At 44.1% G+C, this 18,247-nt stretch overlaps 1 protein-coding gene across 1 annotated transcript in view; it reads right to left on the minus strand.

Moving 5' to 3' along the window:
* Positions 1 to 1,133: 1,133 nt before the first annotated feature.
* rabggtb (Rab geranylgeranyltransferase subunit beta) overlaps positions 1,134 to 18,247 on the minus strand; it is a 37,665-nt gene continuing 20,551 nt past the window's right edge. Inside the window, exons 5-9 of the mRNA XM_078207422.1 lie at positions 15,255 to 15,307; positions 11,287 to 11,397; positions 9,621 to 9,746; positions 5,463 to 5,612; positions 1,134 to 3,765 (exon numbers count right to left, since the gene is read on the minus strand). Of these exons, the coding sequence (XP_078063548.1) occupies positions 3,625 to 3,765; positions 5,463 to 5,612; positions 9,621 to 9,746; positions 11,287 to 11,397; positions 15,255 to 15,307 (581 nt within the window). The 3' untranslated portion in view covers positions 1,134 to 3,624. The remainder of the gene's footprint in view (positions 3,766 to 5,462; positions 5,613 to 9,620; positions 9,747 to 11,286; positions 11,398 to 15,254; positions 15,308 to 18,247) is intronic.

Genomic DNA, 18,247 nt, shown 5'->3' on the forward strand with positions numbered 1-18,247 from the left:
GATATGGGGCCCAAAACTGCTCACAATATTCCAAATGAGATCTGACAAAAAGCCTCTTACAGCCTCAGAAGTATATCCCTGCTCTTGTATTCTAGCCCTCTCAACATGAACGCGAACATTGCATTTGCCTTCTTAACTGCTGACTGACCTTGCACGTTAACCTTAAGAGGATCTTAAACAAGGACTCCCAAATCCCTTTGTGCTTCTGATTTCCTAAGCGTTTCCCCATTTAGAAAATAGTCTATGCCTACATTCCTCCTTCCAAAGTGCATAACCTCACACTTTTCCACATTGTATTCCATCTGCCACTTCTTTGCCCACTCTCCTAACCTGTCCAAGTCCTTCTGCAGCCCCCCTGCTTCCTCAATACTACCTGTCCCTCGACATATCTTTGTAATTTCTGCAAACTTAGCAACAGTGCCTTCAGTTCCTTCTTCCAACTCACTAATGTATATTGTGGAAAGTTGTGGTCCCAGCACCGACCCCTGAGGCACACCACTAGTCACCGGCTGCCATCCTGAAAAATACCCCTTTATCCCCACTCTGCCTTCTGCCAGTCAGCCAATCCTCTATCCATGCCAGGATCTTACCCTTAACACCGTAGGCTCAACTTATTTAACAGTCTCCTATGCGGCACCTTGTCAAAGGCCTTCTGGAAATCTAAATCATGTCCTCTGGTTCTCCTTTATCTAACTTCTTTATTACCTCCTCAAAGATCTCTAACAGATTTGTCAGACATGACCTACCTGTAATGATCAAGTAGTTTGAGATACACCCTTGTGGTTTTGCACATAAAACCCACACTCGCCACAGTTCAGCTGATCTGCAGCATATTTTCAGCATTTGTATTTAAATTTATTACATGGTCGTATTTAGTGAGGTTTGTTTATACACCAAGGCACAATGGATTTTTATTAAATTTTTGTATTTCCTAGATTGAAATTAACTGGTCATCAAGAACAAATTCAGTGATAAAGAGCATGAAAACAAGACAGAAAGCAAATGAGAGAGACGGGAAAATAATATGCCCAAGCGAGCGTGAGGCGCACGATGCACGTGCGAGTGCAACGAGCAGTTACTCCTTTGAGAGCCATGGAAGAAAATCTGTAAAATGACTTCAGTTGACCACAGGATACTCTCAATCGCAACAGTTGTGTTTTATTTTGGTAAAATTAGCAAATATTCTCTTCCAATGAGACATTTGCTCGTTTCAAATCCTCAATTAAATCATAACAAATACACATTCTTTACTTTGAAATAAATATATTGAACTAAAGTCGTTAATTTGACGAAATTTAAAAAACAGGATTCTTTACATCGGTTATTGTAAGATTACCAGAGATCACACTAAACATTACAATTTTTCAGTTTGTGACCACCAAAGCTATCCATGATCCCATGCGCTCTTCCAGTTCTATTGGATGTTATTCATGTTCTGAATCTATATTTTTCCAAGATTTTACACTGAAGAGCAGCTCCATTCAAGAGTTTCAAAGTTGCAAAGTGAATGTGAGCCTCAAAAAAGTTATTTGTAAAAAGTAATATCAGCATGAAGAGCACTGCACTATTTCATTTGTTTCAAGATGCGGCAATCAGAAATCTTTCCCAATTCAGGCCTAAACCAAGACAAAAAAATAAGTGGACTAGGGAATGATTAAACTGTAAGTTGCCCCCCTCCTACCCCCTGCAGCACCAATGCTGCATCTTAATTGTTGTCCCGGTTACTTTTCACTTTATTTTAGTGCACCCAATTCTTCCAATAGTATTTTCAGTTCCTTCCCAGGGCATATTTCAACTTCTTGTTTTTGGTCTCAGTTTAACTTTCTCATTCCTTTCAATTCCTTTATTGTCCTTTCACACCACCTGGAGGTTCCCCTCCAAGTCTCACACCGTCCTGACTTGGAAATAAATCGCCGCTCCTTCACTGTTGCTAGGTCAAAATCCTGGGACTCCCTAACAGCACTGTGGGTGTACCTACACCACATGGACTGCAGCGGGTTCAGGAAGGCAGCTCACCACCACTTTCTCAAGGGCACTCGGGATGGGCAGTAAATGCTGGACGAGCCAGCAAAATTCAGCAAATGAATTTAAAAATTAGACTATTAAAACTGCTCCCCGCTATCCCATCTGCCCTCCAGCAACAACTGCTTTTCCTCCTTATCTACTGCCACATCTGCTTATCCAGAGTCCTCTTCACAGTCGCCAAACCCAGGAACAGAAAACAAAGTAGAGTTTAATAAGAAGCTTTACTGTAAACATGATATCATAGCTCAATAGACTAACCTTCATTACAAAGATTCATCTGATCTCTGGACAATAAAGCTTTATTCATATTATGCCAAACAACCACAACCTGAATGAAGTGTACCTCCTGCCAATTTGCATTGATAGTATTTATTCAGTGCTGTCGAGCAAAGTAATTAACCAACATAGACAGAAATTGTCTTTCAAAGATTTCCTCCAATGCAGCGATCAAAGATTTTTTTAAAAATGAAACATTCCTCTCACCGACTCCTCCCCAGATGTCCTTGGGGGACACAATGTTAACCATAGGTTGACAGCTCGGTTCACATTCCTAGTTTGATAGCAAAAAAAGTAGCTGTGTGTTTATCTTAAATTCCTTATAACCAAAAATCTGAAGGTCAAACCAAAACTTCACTAGAACGAATTATTTTTATAGCACCTTTCACATGCTTATTACCAGAGCACTTCATGGCAAATTAAGCAATTCTAAAGGGAAGTTGTAACGTCAGCATCACAATAACCAATCTACACATCGCAAGATCCTGTAAACAGCAATAACAACAGGACATTCTGTTTTAGTGACGATTGATAAATACATACTGGCCTAGACCAAGGGCTTAGCTCTCCTGCTCTTTAAACTAGCGACCATGGGATCTTTTACATCCATCTGAGTGTAGATGGTGCCTGGGTTTAATGTCTCATCTGAAAGACAGTACCTCATGCAGTGCAGAAATTATGTGCTCAGATATCTGGATTGGGACTTGAATCTTCAACCTTCTGACTTAATGGACAAGACGACTCTGAATCGAGGCTGACTGATACCTCTCAATTTAAAACTAATTTATTAAAATTTGGGTGTGAAACAAAACTGTAATCCTGTGTTTAGGGTATTTGTCTTTCGTGTTGCACTGGGGTCCTGTGAAATTCAACAATTTACACACCTCTATAATTGTAACATAGTCCAGAGACTGCCTCTGCTCTATAGATCAACAGTCAACATTTAAGTATATAAATAATATAGATTTGTATATATGTATATGATATATATATCACAAAACAATTCAAAATAGGAAAAAGGACATTAGTGTGTGTAAATCAGCATATATATCACATTAGGACCACTTGTAAACACAAGCTGGTTGACATGACAAAGTATGTGATGAGTAAAAGTGTAATATTACACCTCCCCATTCCTCACAACAGTGATACACAGTAGAAACCATACCATTAACAAACTGATTCCACGTAACAGATAAAACCTACACATTATTGCCAAACTCCGAGTGAGATGGTGGGTGTTGAAGTACCCTCTGTTAAACGTTGATCAAGTTCTGTCCACAATAGCATCAAACAGCACCGAGACGAGATCCAGGATTCCCTTTAGCACAGCAACTCAGGCTGGATGCCGATTCTCCGTAGGGTATCCTCTGGCATGCAAAACACTGGGTTAACAGGCTTAATCTGCTGGTCTCCCATCAGGGAGAGACCTGCCACTCCAAACAATGTGTGGAAGGGATCAACCTAGTAACAGGAAAAAAAAACTGAGATTTGAGACATCTCTTTCAAATAAACTATTGTCCAATAATTATTCTCCCATTGTAAAGTTACGAATACATTTTTGTATGCTATCACGTGAACACGAAACACTCAAGCAGAGGGTAATATATGTGCTAAAACATGTATTAAAATAGTAGACAGAAGAATGTCAAAATTCTGAAAGGTTTTGGCAAGAGTGAAAAAGGAGAAAGACTTCCAGCCTCTCAGCATCTACCCTGTCAATCCCCCTGAGAATCCTGTATGTCGCGATAAGTTTGCCTCTCATTCTTCTAAACTCCAATGTGCACAGGCCCAACCTACTCAACCTATCATAAGAAAATCCCTCCATATCTGGAATCAACCTAGTGAACCGTCTCTGGACTGCCTCCAATGCCAGTATATCTTTCCTCAGGTAAGTGGACTAAAACTGGTCACATTATTTCAGGTCTGGTCTAACTTGTATAGTTTCAGCAAGACACCCCCATGTTCATACTCCATTCGTTTTGAAATAAAAACCAACATTTCATTTGCCTTGCCTGTTACCTGCTGAACTTGCACGCTAGCTTTTTGTGATTTATGCACAAGGACCCCTAAATCCCCCTGTGCCGCAGATTTTTACAGTCTTCTTCTGTTGAAAAATATGGTGGTGTTTCTATGCATCTGCTGCCCTTGTCCTTCTAGATTCTAGATGCAAGAGGTCATGGATGTTTGGAAGGAGACTTGGTAAGTTCCTGCAGTGCATCTTGTAGATGGTGCATCCTGCTGCCATTGTGGGATGGGGAAAAGGTGCCAAACATGGAACCCTACAGTGCAGAAGGAGGTCTTTCAGCCCATCGAGTTTGCACCAACCACAATCCCACCCAGACCCTATCCCCATACCATTTATCCTAGCTAGTCCCCCTTCACACTAAGGGGCAATTGACATGATCAATCCACCTAACCTGCACATCTTTGGACCGTGGGAGGAAACTGGAGCACCCGGAGGAAACCCATGCAGACACCGGGAGAACATGCAAACTTCACACAGAGTTACTCAAGGCTGGAAATGAACCCAGGTCCCTGGTGCTGTGAGGCAGCAGTGCCAACCACTGTGCCACTCTGAGGGTAGTGAAGCTGTGGAATTCTTTACCGCAGTGGGCTGTAGAGGCTGGGTTGTTAAGTACGTTCAAGGCTGAGACAGACAGATTTTCAATCAGTGAGGGAATCGAGGGTTATGGGGATAAGGCAGGAAAGTGGAGTTGAGGATTATATCAGATCAATCATAATCTCATTGGATGATGGGGTAGACTTGATGGGCTGAATAGCCTGCTTATGCTCCTACATCTTATGGTCTTATCAGCAAGTTCCCCGAGTCTCACACCATCTTGACTTAAAATATATCAGTGTTTCCTTCACAATTGTTGTGTCAAAATCCTGGTTGTCGCTCCCTAACAGCACTGTGGGAATATCTACACCCACAAGGTCAATTAGGAATGCATAATAAATGCTGGCCGAACAGCAACCCTCATCCCACAAAATCATTTCAAAGATAATTACATGATTTCTGCATCTCAATTCATTTGTAACCAAACTTTTTAGCAACGTTTCAAATGTAAGCTTCCAATTACAATACATGGACAATGGTACACGATTTAATGAGCACCTCACCACCGCTGCCCTAATGCTAGTCACGGGGCACGTACCACATCTCCGGGCCGGTCTGCAAATCCACCGGTTTCCTCGTCCTGACAGGCCAAGATAAAACTGCTCAGTTTATCCTTGTCGATCCAGTGCAGTCGTCCAATGATTTTCAGAGAGGCCAGCACCCACCATGAGTAACAAACATCTGGCAACTGTGGGAAGGCAGGACAGCACTGACATCAAGGAATACAATGAAAAAGCACTTTCCATTCAGCTAATAAAACATACTTCGTGTAAACACATACAATAACTAAAGCGTGGGTCAAAGAATCCATGGATTCCTGTTGACACTAACCGCTAGGACAGACTAGTTGGGCTGAATGCCCTGTTTCTGTGCTGTATATTCTCTATCAGCTACTAATCTCAGTTCTTTTAATTTAAAGTGCTGAATGATTTTCATGGACAATTTCTTTTTAAAACAATAGGTGATAGATTTGGTGGGAGGCAGAGTGTGTGAAAGAGGTCTTGTGGTGCGATGCACAGCATCAGTGTCTCTGAGCCAGGAGCTGCCAATGTGAATCCCACCCCAGGACTTGATGGTCAAGGAAGGTGCATTCATAAAACAGGTGGAATGGCAACCTGCAAATCGTTCCAACATGCCAATGGCTGGCGGTAAGAAAAAAGTTAATTAGTCACAAGTAAGGCTCATGTTAACACTGCAATGAAGTTACTGTGAAATTCCCCTAGTCGCCACATTACAGCGCCTGTTCGGGTCACTGTACCTAACCAGCACATCTTTCAGATTGTGGGAAGAAACCGGAGCGCCCGGAGGAAACCCACACAAACACGGGGAGAACGTGCAAATTCCACACAGACAGTGACCCAAGGCAGGAATTGAACCCGGGTCCCTGGTGCTGAGGCAGCAGTGCTAACCACCGTGCTGCCCCATGAAGATGACTCCTGGTCAGCCATGCTTGATGTGGAATGGCGCCCACCTTAAGCTATAAACCTGCGTTGGCAGACTAGTGACCTTTTCCAAGAATTACTAGCTATGGAAACAGACTGCCTTCGTTCACCACTCGATGCGGGATGAGAGAGAGAAAAAAAAAACTTGAGGCCCATGAAATGAAGGGCCTGTAGTAACATTCTCAGCTGCACGTGAAACATTCTTGACGTCTGCTGTTAACACTAAAGCATCCAATTCTTGAGGATACTTCAAGCATTTACTACTGATATCAAAAGCTCAAATCTCCAGGATTTTAACCTCGTGACTATGATGAACGGACAAAGTACAACCAAATTGGGCTGGTGAGAGAGCCTGGTGGGTGATGGAATTCCCTTACACCTGCTGTCCTCATCTTCTGGATGCTGGAGGTTGAAGGTTTGCAGGGTGCATATGAAGTAGCCTTGGCAAGGCGCTGCAGTATATTCTGTACTGAAACAGACATCTCCGAATGTCATCATTAATGTAGCAGAACATAGCAGCTATCAGGATAAGTGGCAGATAATCAAGAATCCACAAATTGTAGGCAGCTTGGCTACATGGTACAGCTAACACCCTAGAATAAATTTGAAAATGAGTACAAAGTGGCCTACGTCAATGTAATTGTTCAGAGGATGGTTGATTGATTCACATCAAAGAGTCTTATCTGTCTCTAACAAAAAGATGTGGGCATATTTTTAGCACACAGATTAGGGAGGTAGGTAACTGAAGTGCACATAATGGAGATTCCACTGCAGATTTGGTTGGATGCAAGAGAAATCACATTTGACAAATTAATTGGAGCTTTTAAAAGAACATAAGAACTAGGAGCAGGAGTAGGCCATCTGGCCCCTCGAGCCTGCTCCGCCATTCAATAAGATCATGGCTGATCTTTTCGTGGACTCAGCTCCACTTACCCGCCCGCTCACCATAACCTTCAATTCCTTTACTGTTCAAAAATGTATCTATCCTTGCCTTAAAAACATTCAATGAGGTAGCCTCAACTGCTTCATTGGGCAGGGAATTACACAGATTCACAACCCTTTGTGTGAAGTTCCTCCTCAACTCAGTCCTAAATCTGCTTCCCCTTATTTTGAAGCTATGCCCCCTAGTTCTAGTTTCACCGCCAATGGAAACAACTTCCCTGCTTCTATCTTACCTATTCCCTTCATAATCTTATATGTTTCTATAAGATCTCCCCTCATTCTTCTGAATTCCAAAGAGTATAGCCCCAGTCTACTCAGTCTCTCCTCATAAGCCAACCCTCTCAACTCCGGAATCAACCTAGATTATGAAGGTGTAAAGTAGGTGGAGTATCTTTGGATTTTCAAAAGATATTAGATAAGGTGCCACATGAAAGCCTGTTGCACAAGATAACAGTTCATGGGGTTGGGGATATTACCATGGATAGAAGGATAGGTTAAATTAATTTGACAGAAAACAGTAGGAACAAAGGGGCCATTTTCAGATTGGCAGGCTGTACTAAGAGTGCTGTAAGATTCAGTGCTTGGGTCTCAGCTATTTATAAGTCAAGAACACTGCAGTAGATGAGGACACTGAAGGCAAGATGTGCAAGTTTTCTCAAAGTTAGGTGGGAAAATAGGGTGAGAGCAGGAAAAAATCATCTGCAAAAGGATTTAGACAGGTTAAGCAAACGGGTAAAAAAATTGACAGATGGAGTATAATGTGGGAAAATGTGAATTTATCCACTTTGGCAGGCAGATTAGAAACGCAGTATACTATTGAAATGGAGACAGCCGGAGGGAACTGGGTGCTTGGTGCAGGAATCACTGCAAGTGATTGGGAAGACAAATGGAATTGGCATTCATTTCAAGTGGGCTGTTTTACTGCAGTTGTAGAAGGTCTTGGTGAGGCCACATCCTGAGTACTATGGTACAGTTGTGTTAGGAGCAGTTCACAGATGTTCACTCAACTCATTCCTGAAATGAAAGTTTTTTTAATGTAGAAAGGTAGGACCTGTGCCCATTGGAGTTCAAAAGAATGAGAGCTGTCATGATCGAAACATCCTGAAGGGAACTGATAAGGTAATTACCAGGTGGAATGGCACAGTGGTTTTGTCACCAGACTAATAATTCATAGTAGTGCTCTGGGGACCCGGGTTTGAATCCCTCCACGGCAGATGTTGAAATTTGAATTCAATAAAAAACAGGAATTAAAAGTCTGCTGGCCATGAAACCATTGTCAATTGTCGGAAAAACCCATCTGGTTCACCAATATCATTTAGGGAAGGAAATCTGCCGTCCTTACCCGGTCTGGCCTACGTGATTCCAGACCCCAGGCAACTTTGAAATGCCCTCTGAAATGGCCTAGCAAGCCACGGGGAGCAATTAGGGATAGGCAACAAACGCTGGCCCCAGCCAGCGATGCCCACATTCCATGAATGAATCAAAAACTGGAACTAGGGGACACATTTTAAGAATATTAAGAATGTGGAGATGCCAGCATTGGACTGGGGTGGCACAGTAAGAAATCTCACAAGAAATCTTAGCAGTGATTCCAAATAAACCTGTTGGACTTTAACCTGGTGTTGTGAGACTTCTTACTAAGAATATTAAGGATAAGGGGTTTTTTCTTATGACTAAGAGAAGATATTTTCTGAGTTGTTAGTCTGTGGAATTCCCTTTCTCAGAGAGCAATGGAGGCTGGATTATTGAATATATTCACGGCACGGTGGCACAGTGGTTAACACTGCTGCCTCACAGTGCCAGGGAACTGGGTTCGATTCCCGACTTGGGTCACTGTCTGTGTGGGGTTTGCATGTTCTCCCAGTGTCTGCGTGGGTTTCCTCCCACATTCTGAAAAACGTGCTGGTTAGGTGCATTGACCCAAACAGGCACCGGAGTGTGGCGACTAGGGGAATTTCACAGTAACTTCATTGCAGTGTTAATGTAAGCCTTACTTGTGACTAATAAACTTTATTTTATATATTCAAGGCTGAGTCGGACAGATTTTCAAATAGACCATAGAGTCAAGGATTATGACGACAGATGGGAAAGTGGAGTTGAGATCACAAACAGATCAGCCATGATCTTGATGAATGGCCCACTCCTGCTCCCAAGTCCTGTGTTCCTTTCTGTTTGTCATAAAATGAAGAATCGAATGGCAACGTACAATAATAGGGGATTCCTTCATGTCATAAGGATTTGCAAGAAAAAAATTCAATTGTGTGCAAGCTTGAGTCACCTTCAAAATAAAAATGTTCTTTTTCACCAAATACCTTCTCAGGTCGTCCATTGAGGCCCCCAGATGGTAATTGTCGCTCACACAGCCACCAACCCAGCAAATCAGCATTAATTTGGTGCAACTGGCCTGTGATGGCCAGAAATCCCGTGCAGCAATAGATCTAGCGAGGAGGAGAAAACAAACTGTTTGTTAAAACACTCAATAGAATTCATGCCTCGGAAGAGAGACGCTCCAAACAGTTGAGGTGGAAAGAATGCAATCTGTAACATGTGCTGAACATCCACTGTAATTATGGGACAATTCAGTGGGATCTTTGTGTTTGTATAAAATGTATGTTTCTGTAGATTCACTTAATGGCAAATGTCCATTTTAAGTCAAATTGCACAGGTAGTTATGAACACAGTAAACCTATCATTTGAAAGACAGATTGCTTTGAGTACTGACCTTTCATCAGAATTGGGCAGTCTGCACAAACTCTCATTCAGGAAGCGAAACTGGATTGATATCTGCTGTGAATCACTGCATAGGACACATGGATCCACAATCTCTGAATCAGGGACAAGTGTCCCCCTCCGGAAACCTCAGCACATAATCAGTGCCCTTCGGGAGGGTCGGCCCTGAGGGAGTGCTGCACTGTCAGAGGGTCAGTACTGAGGGAGTGCTGCACTGTCAGAGGGTCAGCACTGAGGGAGTGCCGCACTGTCAGAGGGTCAGCACTGAGGGAGTGCTGCACTGTCAGAGGGTCAGCACTGAGGGAGTGCTGCACTGTCAGAGGGTCAGCACTGAGGGAGTGCTGCACTGTCAGAGGGTCAGCACTGAGGGAGTGCTGCACTGTCAGAGGGTCAGCACTGAGGGAGTGCTGCACTGTCAGAGGGTCAGCACTGAGGGAGTGCTGCACTGTCAGAGGGTCAGCACTGAGGGAGTGCTGCACTGTCAGAGGGTCAGTACTGAGGGAGTGCTGCACTGTCAGAGGGTCAGTACTGAGGGAGTGCCGCACTGTCAGAGGGTCAGTACTGAGGGAGTGCTGCACTGTCAGAGGGTCAGTACTGAGGGAGTGCCGCACTGTCAGAGGGTTAGCACTGAGGGAGTGCTGCACTGTCAGAGGGTCAGTACTGAGGGAGTGCTGCACTGTCAGAGGGTCAGCGCTGAGGGAGTGCTGCACTGTCAGAGGGTCAGTACTGAGGGAGTGCTGCACTGTCAGAGGGTCAGTACTGAGGGAGAGCTGCACTGTCAGAGGGTCAGTATTAAATGAACTATTTCGAACTTCAGCCAGATGGAATGATTTTGGCCAATATTCCTGCCTCAACATTACAATGAACAGCATATCTGATATCATAATATTTCTGTTTGTGGGATCTTTCTATGTGCAAACTGGGTGCTGTTCTTATTTCAATGACAGTTTCTACAATGACTACACTTCAAAAAGTACTCCATTAACTGAAAGAACCTGTGGTCCTGAGGTGGTGGAAAGTCACTGTGTAAATGGAAGTGCTTTTCTTATAACGCTGGAGAGCATAATTGAAAAGCCAGTATGGCCAAGTGTGGAGATATCTGATACGATTGATGGTCAGGTTAAGGCTCTTTCGTTACTGTGCAATCCAGCATTGATGTTCTGTATCAGAAACCGGTTAATACTTCAGAGCTGAATTCCAATTATTTAAATCCGAGACCCTTCACACTGTAAACAAATGCTGCCTTACCTGTCCAGCGTGAGACTCAGAACCTGGTCGACATCCAAATCCTCCATCAAAGTTCATACAGGATAAAACAAATTCTGCCGCTGAATCTAGATTAATGGCACTGAGTCTTCCCTGAAAAACAAACCAGCATTGGCATTACGGATCGGCTACACAGTAAGGTAGATCGATGAAGGTTTTCTAGAAACTCGGAAACAAGCAGCTGAAACTGCCCAAATAAAAGTAGTCTCTCCCCGATGTTTAATAAGGTTACCTCTCCTCATTCCTTTACAAGTCGCTCGTGCCGAGACCCAATCGCATCACCACATCAGCACCACACCACATGGTCGTTCTTCACACAAGACTTTAGATGGTGCAGTTGTGGTTCAATCAGTAGCATCCTGACCTCACTCAGAGTCAGAGAGGTTTACAGCATGGAAACTTCAGCCCAACTTGTCCATGCCGCGCTTTTTTTTTAAAACCCCGAAGCTAATCCCAATTTCCCGCATTTGGCCCATATCCCTCTATGCCCATCATACCCATGTAACTATCTAAATGCTTTTTAAAAGACAAAATTGTACCTGCCTCTACTACTACCTCTGGCAGCTTGTTCCAGACACTCACCACTCTCTGTGCGAAAAAATTGCCCCTCTGGACACTTTTGTATCTCTCCCCTCTCACTTTAAACCTATGCCCTCTCGTTTTAGACTCCCCTACCTTTGGGAAAAGATATTGACTATCTACCTTATCTATGCCCCTCATTATTTTATAGACCTCTATAAGGTCACCCCTCAGCCTCCTACGCTCCAGAGAAAAAAGTCCCAGTCTATTCAGCCTCTCCTTATAATTCAATCCATCAAGTCCCGGTAGCATCCTAGTAAATCTTTTCTGCAGTCTTTCTAGTTTAATAATAGCCTTTCTATAATAGGGTGACCAGAATTGCACACAGTATTCCAAGTGTGACCATACCAATGTCTTGTACAACTTCAACAAGACATCCCAACTCCTGTATTCAATGTTCTGACCGATGAAACCAAGCATGCCGAATGCCTTCTTCACCACTCTGTCCACCTGTGACTCCACTTTCAAGGAGCTATGAACATGTACCCCTGGGTCTCTTTGTTCTGTAACTCCCCAACGCCCTACCATTAACTGAGTAAGTCCTGCCCTGGTTCAATCTACCAAAATGCATCACCTTGCATTTGTCTAAATTAAACTCCATCTGCCATTCGTCAGAGGGTGCTAGATTCAATTCCCACACCAGAATATTAAGACTGTAATCCCAGCTGACACCACTTGAACAAAGAACAAAGAACAGTACAGCACAGGAAACAGGCCCTTCGGCCCTCCAAGCCTGTGCCGCTCCTTGGTCCAACTAGACCAATCGTTTGTATCCCTCCATTCCCAGGCTGCTCATGTGACTATCCAGGTAAGTCTTAAACGATGTCAGCGTGCCTGCCTCCACCACCTTACTTGGCAGCGCATTCCAGGCCCCCACCACCCTCTGTGTAAAAAAACATCCCTCTGATGTCTGAGTTATACTTCGCCCCTCTCAGCTTGAGCCCGTGACCCCTCGTGATCGTCACCTCCGACCTGGGAAAAAGCTTCCCACTGTTCACCCTATCTATACCCTTCATAATCTTGTATACCTCTATTAGATCTCCCCTCATTCTCCGTCTTTCCAAGGAGAACAACCCCAGTCGACCCAATCTCTCCTCATAGCTAAGACCCTCCATACCAGGCAACATCCTAGTAAACCTTCTCTGCACTCTCTCCAATGCCTCCACGTCCTTCTGGTAGTGCGGCGACCAGAACTGGACGCAGTACTCCAAATGTGGCCTAACCAGCGTTCTATACAGCTGCATCATCAGACTCAAGCTTTTATACTCTATACCCCGTCCTATAAAGGCAAGCATACCATATGCCTTCTTCACCACCTTCTCCACCTGTGTTGCCACCTTCAAGGATTTGTGGACTTGCACACCTAGGTCCCTCTGTGTTTCTATACTCCTGATGACTCTGCCATTTATTGTATAACTCCTCCCTACATTGTTTCTTCCAAAATGCATCACTTCGCATTTATCCGGATTAAACTCCATCTGCCACCTCTCCGCCCAATTTTCCAGCCTATCTATATCCTGCTGTATTGCCCGACAATGCTCTTCGCTATCCGCAATTCCAGCCATCTTCGTGTCATCCGCAAACTTGCTGATTACACCAGTTACACCTTCTTCCAAATCATTTATATATATCACAAATAGCAGAGGTCCCAGTACAGAGCCCTGCGGAACACCACTGGTCACAGACCTCCAGCCGGAAAAAGACCCTTCGACCACTCCCTCTGTCTCCTATGGCCAAGCCAGTTCTCCACCCATCTAGCCACTTCCCCTTGTATCCCATGAGCCTTAACCTTCTTAACCAACCTGCCATGTGGGACTTTGTCAAATGCCTTACTGAAATCCATATAGACGACATCCACGGCCCTTCCTTCATCAACCGTTTTTGTCACTTCCTCAAAAAACTCCACCAAATTTGTAAGGCACGACCTCCCTCTTACAAAACCATGCTGTCTGTCACTAATGAGATTGTTCCGTTCTAAATGCACATACATCCTGTCTCTAAGAATCCTCTCCAACAACTTCCCTACCACGGACGTCAAGCTCACCGGCCTATAATTTCCCGGGTTATCCCTGCTTCCCTTCTTAAACAACGGGACCACATTCGCTATCCTCCAATCCTCAGGGACCTCACCCGTGTCCAAAGAAGCGACAAAGATTTCCGTCAGAGGCCCAGCAATTTCATCTCTCGTCTCCCTGAGCAGTCGAGGATAGATGCCATCAGGCCCTGGGGCTTTGTCAGTTTTAATGTTCCCTAAAAAACCTAACACTTCCTCTCTTGTAATGGAGATTTTCTCTAACGGGTCAACACCTCCCTCCGAGACACTCCCGGTTAACACGCCCCTCTCCTTCGTGAATACCGATGCAAAGTATTCATTTAGGATCTCCCCTATTCCCTTGGGTTCTAAGCATAATTCCCCTCCTTTGTCCCTGAGAGGTCCGATTTTCTCCCTGACAACTCTTTTGTTCCTAACGTATGAATAGAATGCCTTAGGATTCTCCTTAATCCTGCCTGCCAAGAACATCTCGTGACCTCTTTTTGCCCTTCTAACTCCCCGTTTGAGTTCTTTCCTACTCTCTCTGTATTCCTCCAGAGCTCCATCTGTTTTCAGTTTCCTGGACTTAACGTACGCCTCCCTTTTCATTTTAATCAGATCCTCAATTTCCCTGGTTATCCACGGCTCTCGAATGCACTGGGCTATCAAAGAGGGCGGCGCTGCCAACTATTTTGAACTTCAGCCAGATGGAATGATTTTGGCCAATATTTCTGCCTCAACATTACAATGAACAGCATATCTGATATCATAATATTTGTGTTTGTGGGAACTTTCTTTGTGCAAACTGGCTGCTGTTTTTATTTCAACAGTTTCTACAATGATTACACTTCAAAAAGTACTTCATTGATTGAAAAAAAACCTGCGGTGGTGAAAGTCATTCTGTAAATGCAGGTGCAGGAGGGGCAGCAAGTGTTGCGCTGCCAAATATATCGCCATTCCTTCACTGTCACTGGGTCAAAATCCTGGAACTCCCTCCCAAACAGCACTGTGGATGTACCAACATCACAGAAGCTGCAGCGGTTCAAGGCAGTGCAGCACCACCTTCTCATTGGCAGTTAGGGATGGGTAATAAATGCTGGGCTAACCGGAGACCCAATTATTAAAAAACACAGACATGTATGCACTAAGAGACACGCTGGTATTCTTCGGCTCAATGACACATCGCGTTTCCACTGGTTACTGCTCTAAACACTCGCGAAACACAATGCACTTGGTGGCTATTTACAGACCTCATAATCACAGACCAGCCTGTATCTTAGTTAATAATAAAATTACAGTCACAGTATCTATCAGGCACAGTGACAGTTAACATTCTTACCAAAAGTGCCAGCGTTGCTACAGCACAGAAGGAGAACCGTGTGTCTATTTCACCTGGAACAGAGAAGAGATATTTCAGTGACACAAAGCAATGTATTAATTCTCCTCTTGCGTATATTGCTGTTAAAATCCTTCGAAGAGAGCAGTAGGAACGTAAATGCTCACGACTGAAGAATTCTCCCCCACTCTCCAAATCACAACCACATCCTAACTTGCCCTTCCATGGAACACAGGATGAAGATTTGTACTGTGAAATCTGAAGTAGTCATTTCTTAAAGGCTCAATGAACCTGCTTCAAATCTTTTGTATACAATGAGAAGGGTTTAATTTGTATTCCAGCTGTGTAAGATATTAGCAACTCTGTTCATTGGACGCCATAGTGTTTGAGATCAATGCCTGTTTAGTCTCTGGGAAGTCAATGAGTGTTATCCTCCTGCTTGCACTTTCCCTGCTAACAGAATTTTTAAAAATGTATTTACAGAATATCTCTGGCTATCCCTAATTGCCTTTAATGTGGTGGTGAGCTGCCGCAGTCCTTGTGGTGTATATTTTTAATCTTTCAGTATGGTCGACCTAAATGAAGTTGGTGTACTTGGCAACTGCCGTGTTTGGCCCTCTGGCAGCATGAGGCTGGATCTCCCAGGCCGAGATGGCGTGCCACGTGCTGTAGTGAATAAGGTGTGAGGCCTCGGAAGCAATGCATTCAAAAACGTTGACCAGGAAGGTGTTATGGCTTTGGACGAGATCCAGGTGAAGGGGTGGGCCAGGGTCAGCACCCAGGACACGTAGGCAGATACAGTTATCATCTCTATGCCCAGCAAATTCAGGCTGCATCTGACCACGTAACAAGCATCATTAATTTGAATAAGATAAGAGTTAAGAGCAGGAGTAGGCCATGGGGCCCCTCTCGAGCCTGATCAGCCATTTGAGAAGATCATGGCTGACTTGACTGCAGCCTCAACTCCATTTTCCTGCCTGTCCGCCATAACCCTAGACACACTTGTAGATCAAAAATCTGTGACTCAGCCTTGAATGAATTCAATGATAGAGTCTCCACTGCTCGTTGTGGAACAGAATTCCATCGACCAACACCCCACTTAGAGAAGAAATTGCTCCCCACCTCCATCTGAAACAGGAGACCCCTTATTTTGAAACTGCCCTTATTTCTAGATTTCCCCATGACAGGAAACATCCTTCCAGAATCTACCCCATCAAGTCCTCTCAAGCTCATTTATGTTTCAATAAGATCACCTCTCATTCTTCTAAACTCCAATGAGATGGGTCTAACCTGCTCAGCCTATCCTGTTAAGACAAACCCCTCATCCCAGGAATCAGCCGAGCAGGCAGAATTTTAGCAATACCAAAACGAAAATGAAAATCGACAAGCAGCTACAAGTAAATGGCACATTAAATAGCCCAGTAGAAACATGTGAAAACTAACACGTATTGCGCACATATCCTGTAGTCACATGCTATGGGGTTATTGGTTATTAATCTTTCAATCTACAGCAGAGCCAGACCTGAGCTGAGGAAAACCCCCAGTGAGCGAGAGCTTTGGGAACCATCTATCCAAAGTCAGCTGTTCCTCCCAAACTCAGTCTATTCACCACACGTCGTGCCTTCAATTACTCTCATTCAGGGGCTCAATGTGTTTTCTGGAAGAATTTCTCAAAGTTCCATTTGAAGAAATTATTAACAGCTTTCACTATCTCCCCAGGGAGCCTGTTCCACAGATTAATCACTTGCTCACGGAAACATTGTCTCCCAAGATTAATTTTGGATATCCCTCTTCAAACTCAAGCCCCGTCCTCTGGATCAACTCTGGAGGGCGGCTCGGTGGCACAGTGGTTAGCACTGCTGCCTCACAGTGCCAGGGACATGGGTTCGATTCCCGGCTTGGGTCACTGTCTGTGTGGAGTTTGCACATTCTCCCCGTGTCTGCGTGGGTTTCCTCCGGGTGCTCCGGTTTCTTCCCACAGTCCAAAGATGTGCGGGTTAGGTGGATTGGCCATGCTAAATTGCCCCTTAGTATCAAAGGGACTAGCTAGGATAAAAATGCATGGGGTTATGGGAATAGGGCTTGGGTGGGATTGTGGTTGGTGCAGACTCAATGGGCCAAATGGCCTCCTTCTGCACTATAGGATTCCATAATTCTATGATTCTAACTGCTCGGGATGCAGAGACACATCTGATCATGGCTGACATTATTCAATCCCATAAAAATCATACAGCCAGCAATTAGGTAAAGTTGCCATAGTCCCAGATGACCATAGGCTGCTCTCACCTTTGAGTGGGAGAACTGACTGGTGGTGAGTTAACCCAAGGATCACCACAGGCAAGGTTGAGCAGGCGCGGCCTTCATGAATAACCTCAGCCGGTACGGGAATTGAACCCGCGCTGTTGGCGTCGCTCTTCATCACTAACCAGCCGACTAGCCAACTGAGCTAAACCAAGCCAGCAATTATAATTAACTATTTCAAATCACTACAATGAACCAAGAAACTCATGTTCAATGGCCACTGCACTATATGAATGAAACTATCACTGATCAACAAAATACAAGCAAAATGACCAAAATCTCAGCATTTTATATCAGCAGTCTTTAGTTCCATTCTCAATGATCTTCCCAATCAGCTACAATTGCTGGCCTAGCCAGCAACACCCACATCCTTTAAATTAAAATAACCCAGCTTTTTGTTAATAGGACATTAATAGTTCTATTAGTACATAGTTAATAGTTAATAGTACAAATAGGGCATGCAATGCCTCGAGGCTGCTCCATCATTCAACAAGATCATGGCTGATCTATCACCTCAACTCTACCTTCCCGAGCTCAGGTGTTCACTTCTTCAGGGATAAGCCAATGCCATGGCTTCATGACAGCCCCGAATTTTTATTTATTCACTCCCAGAATGTAAAGTGGGTATTGTCCAATCCTAGCTGTCGGGAGAAGGTGTTGGTGATGGGCCTTCCGGAAACACTGGTGGTTGTCCA

This window comes from Mustelus asterias, unplaced genomic scaffold (genome assembly GCF_964213995.1).
Source record: "Mustelus asterias unplaced genomic scaffold, sMusAst1.hap1.1 HAP1_SCAFFOLD_2307, whole genome shotgun sequence".
Lineage (NCBI taxonomy): Eukaryota > Metazoa > Chordata > Chondrichthyes > Carcharhiniformes > Triakidae > Mustelus > Mustelus asterias.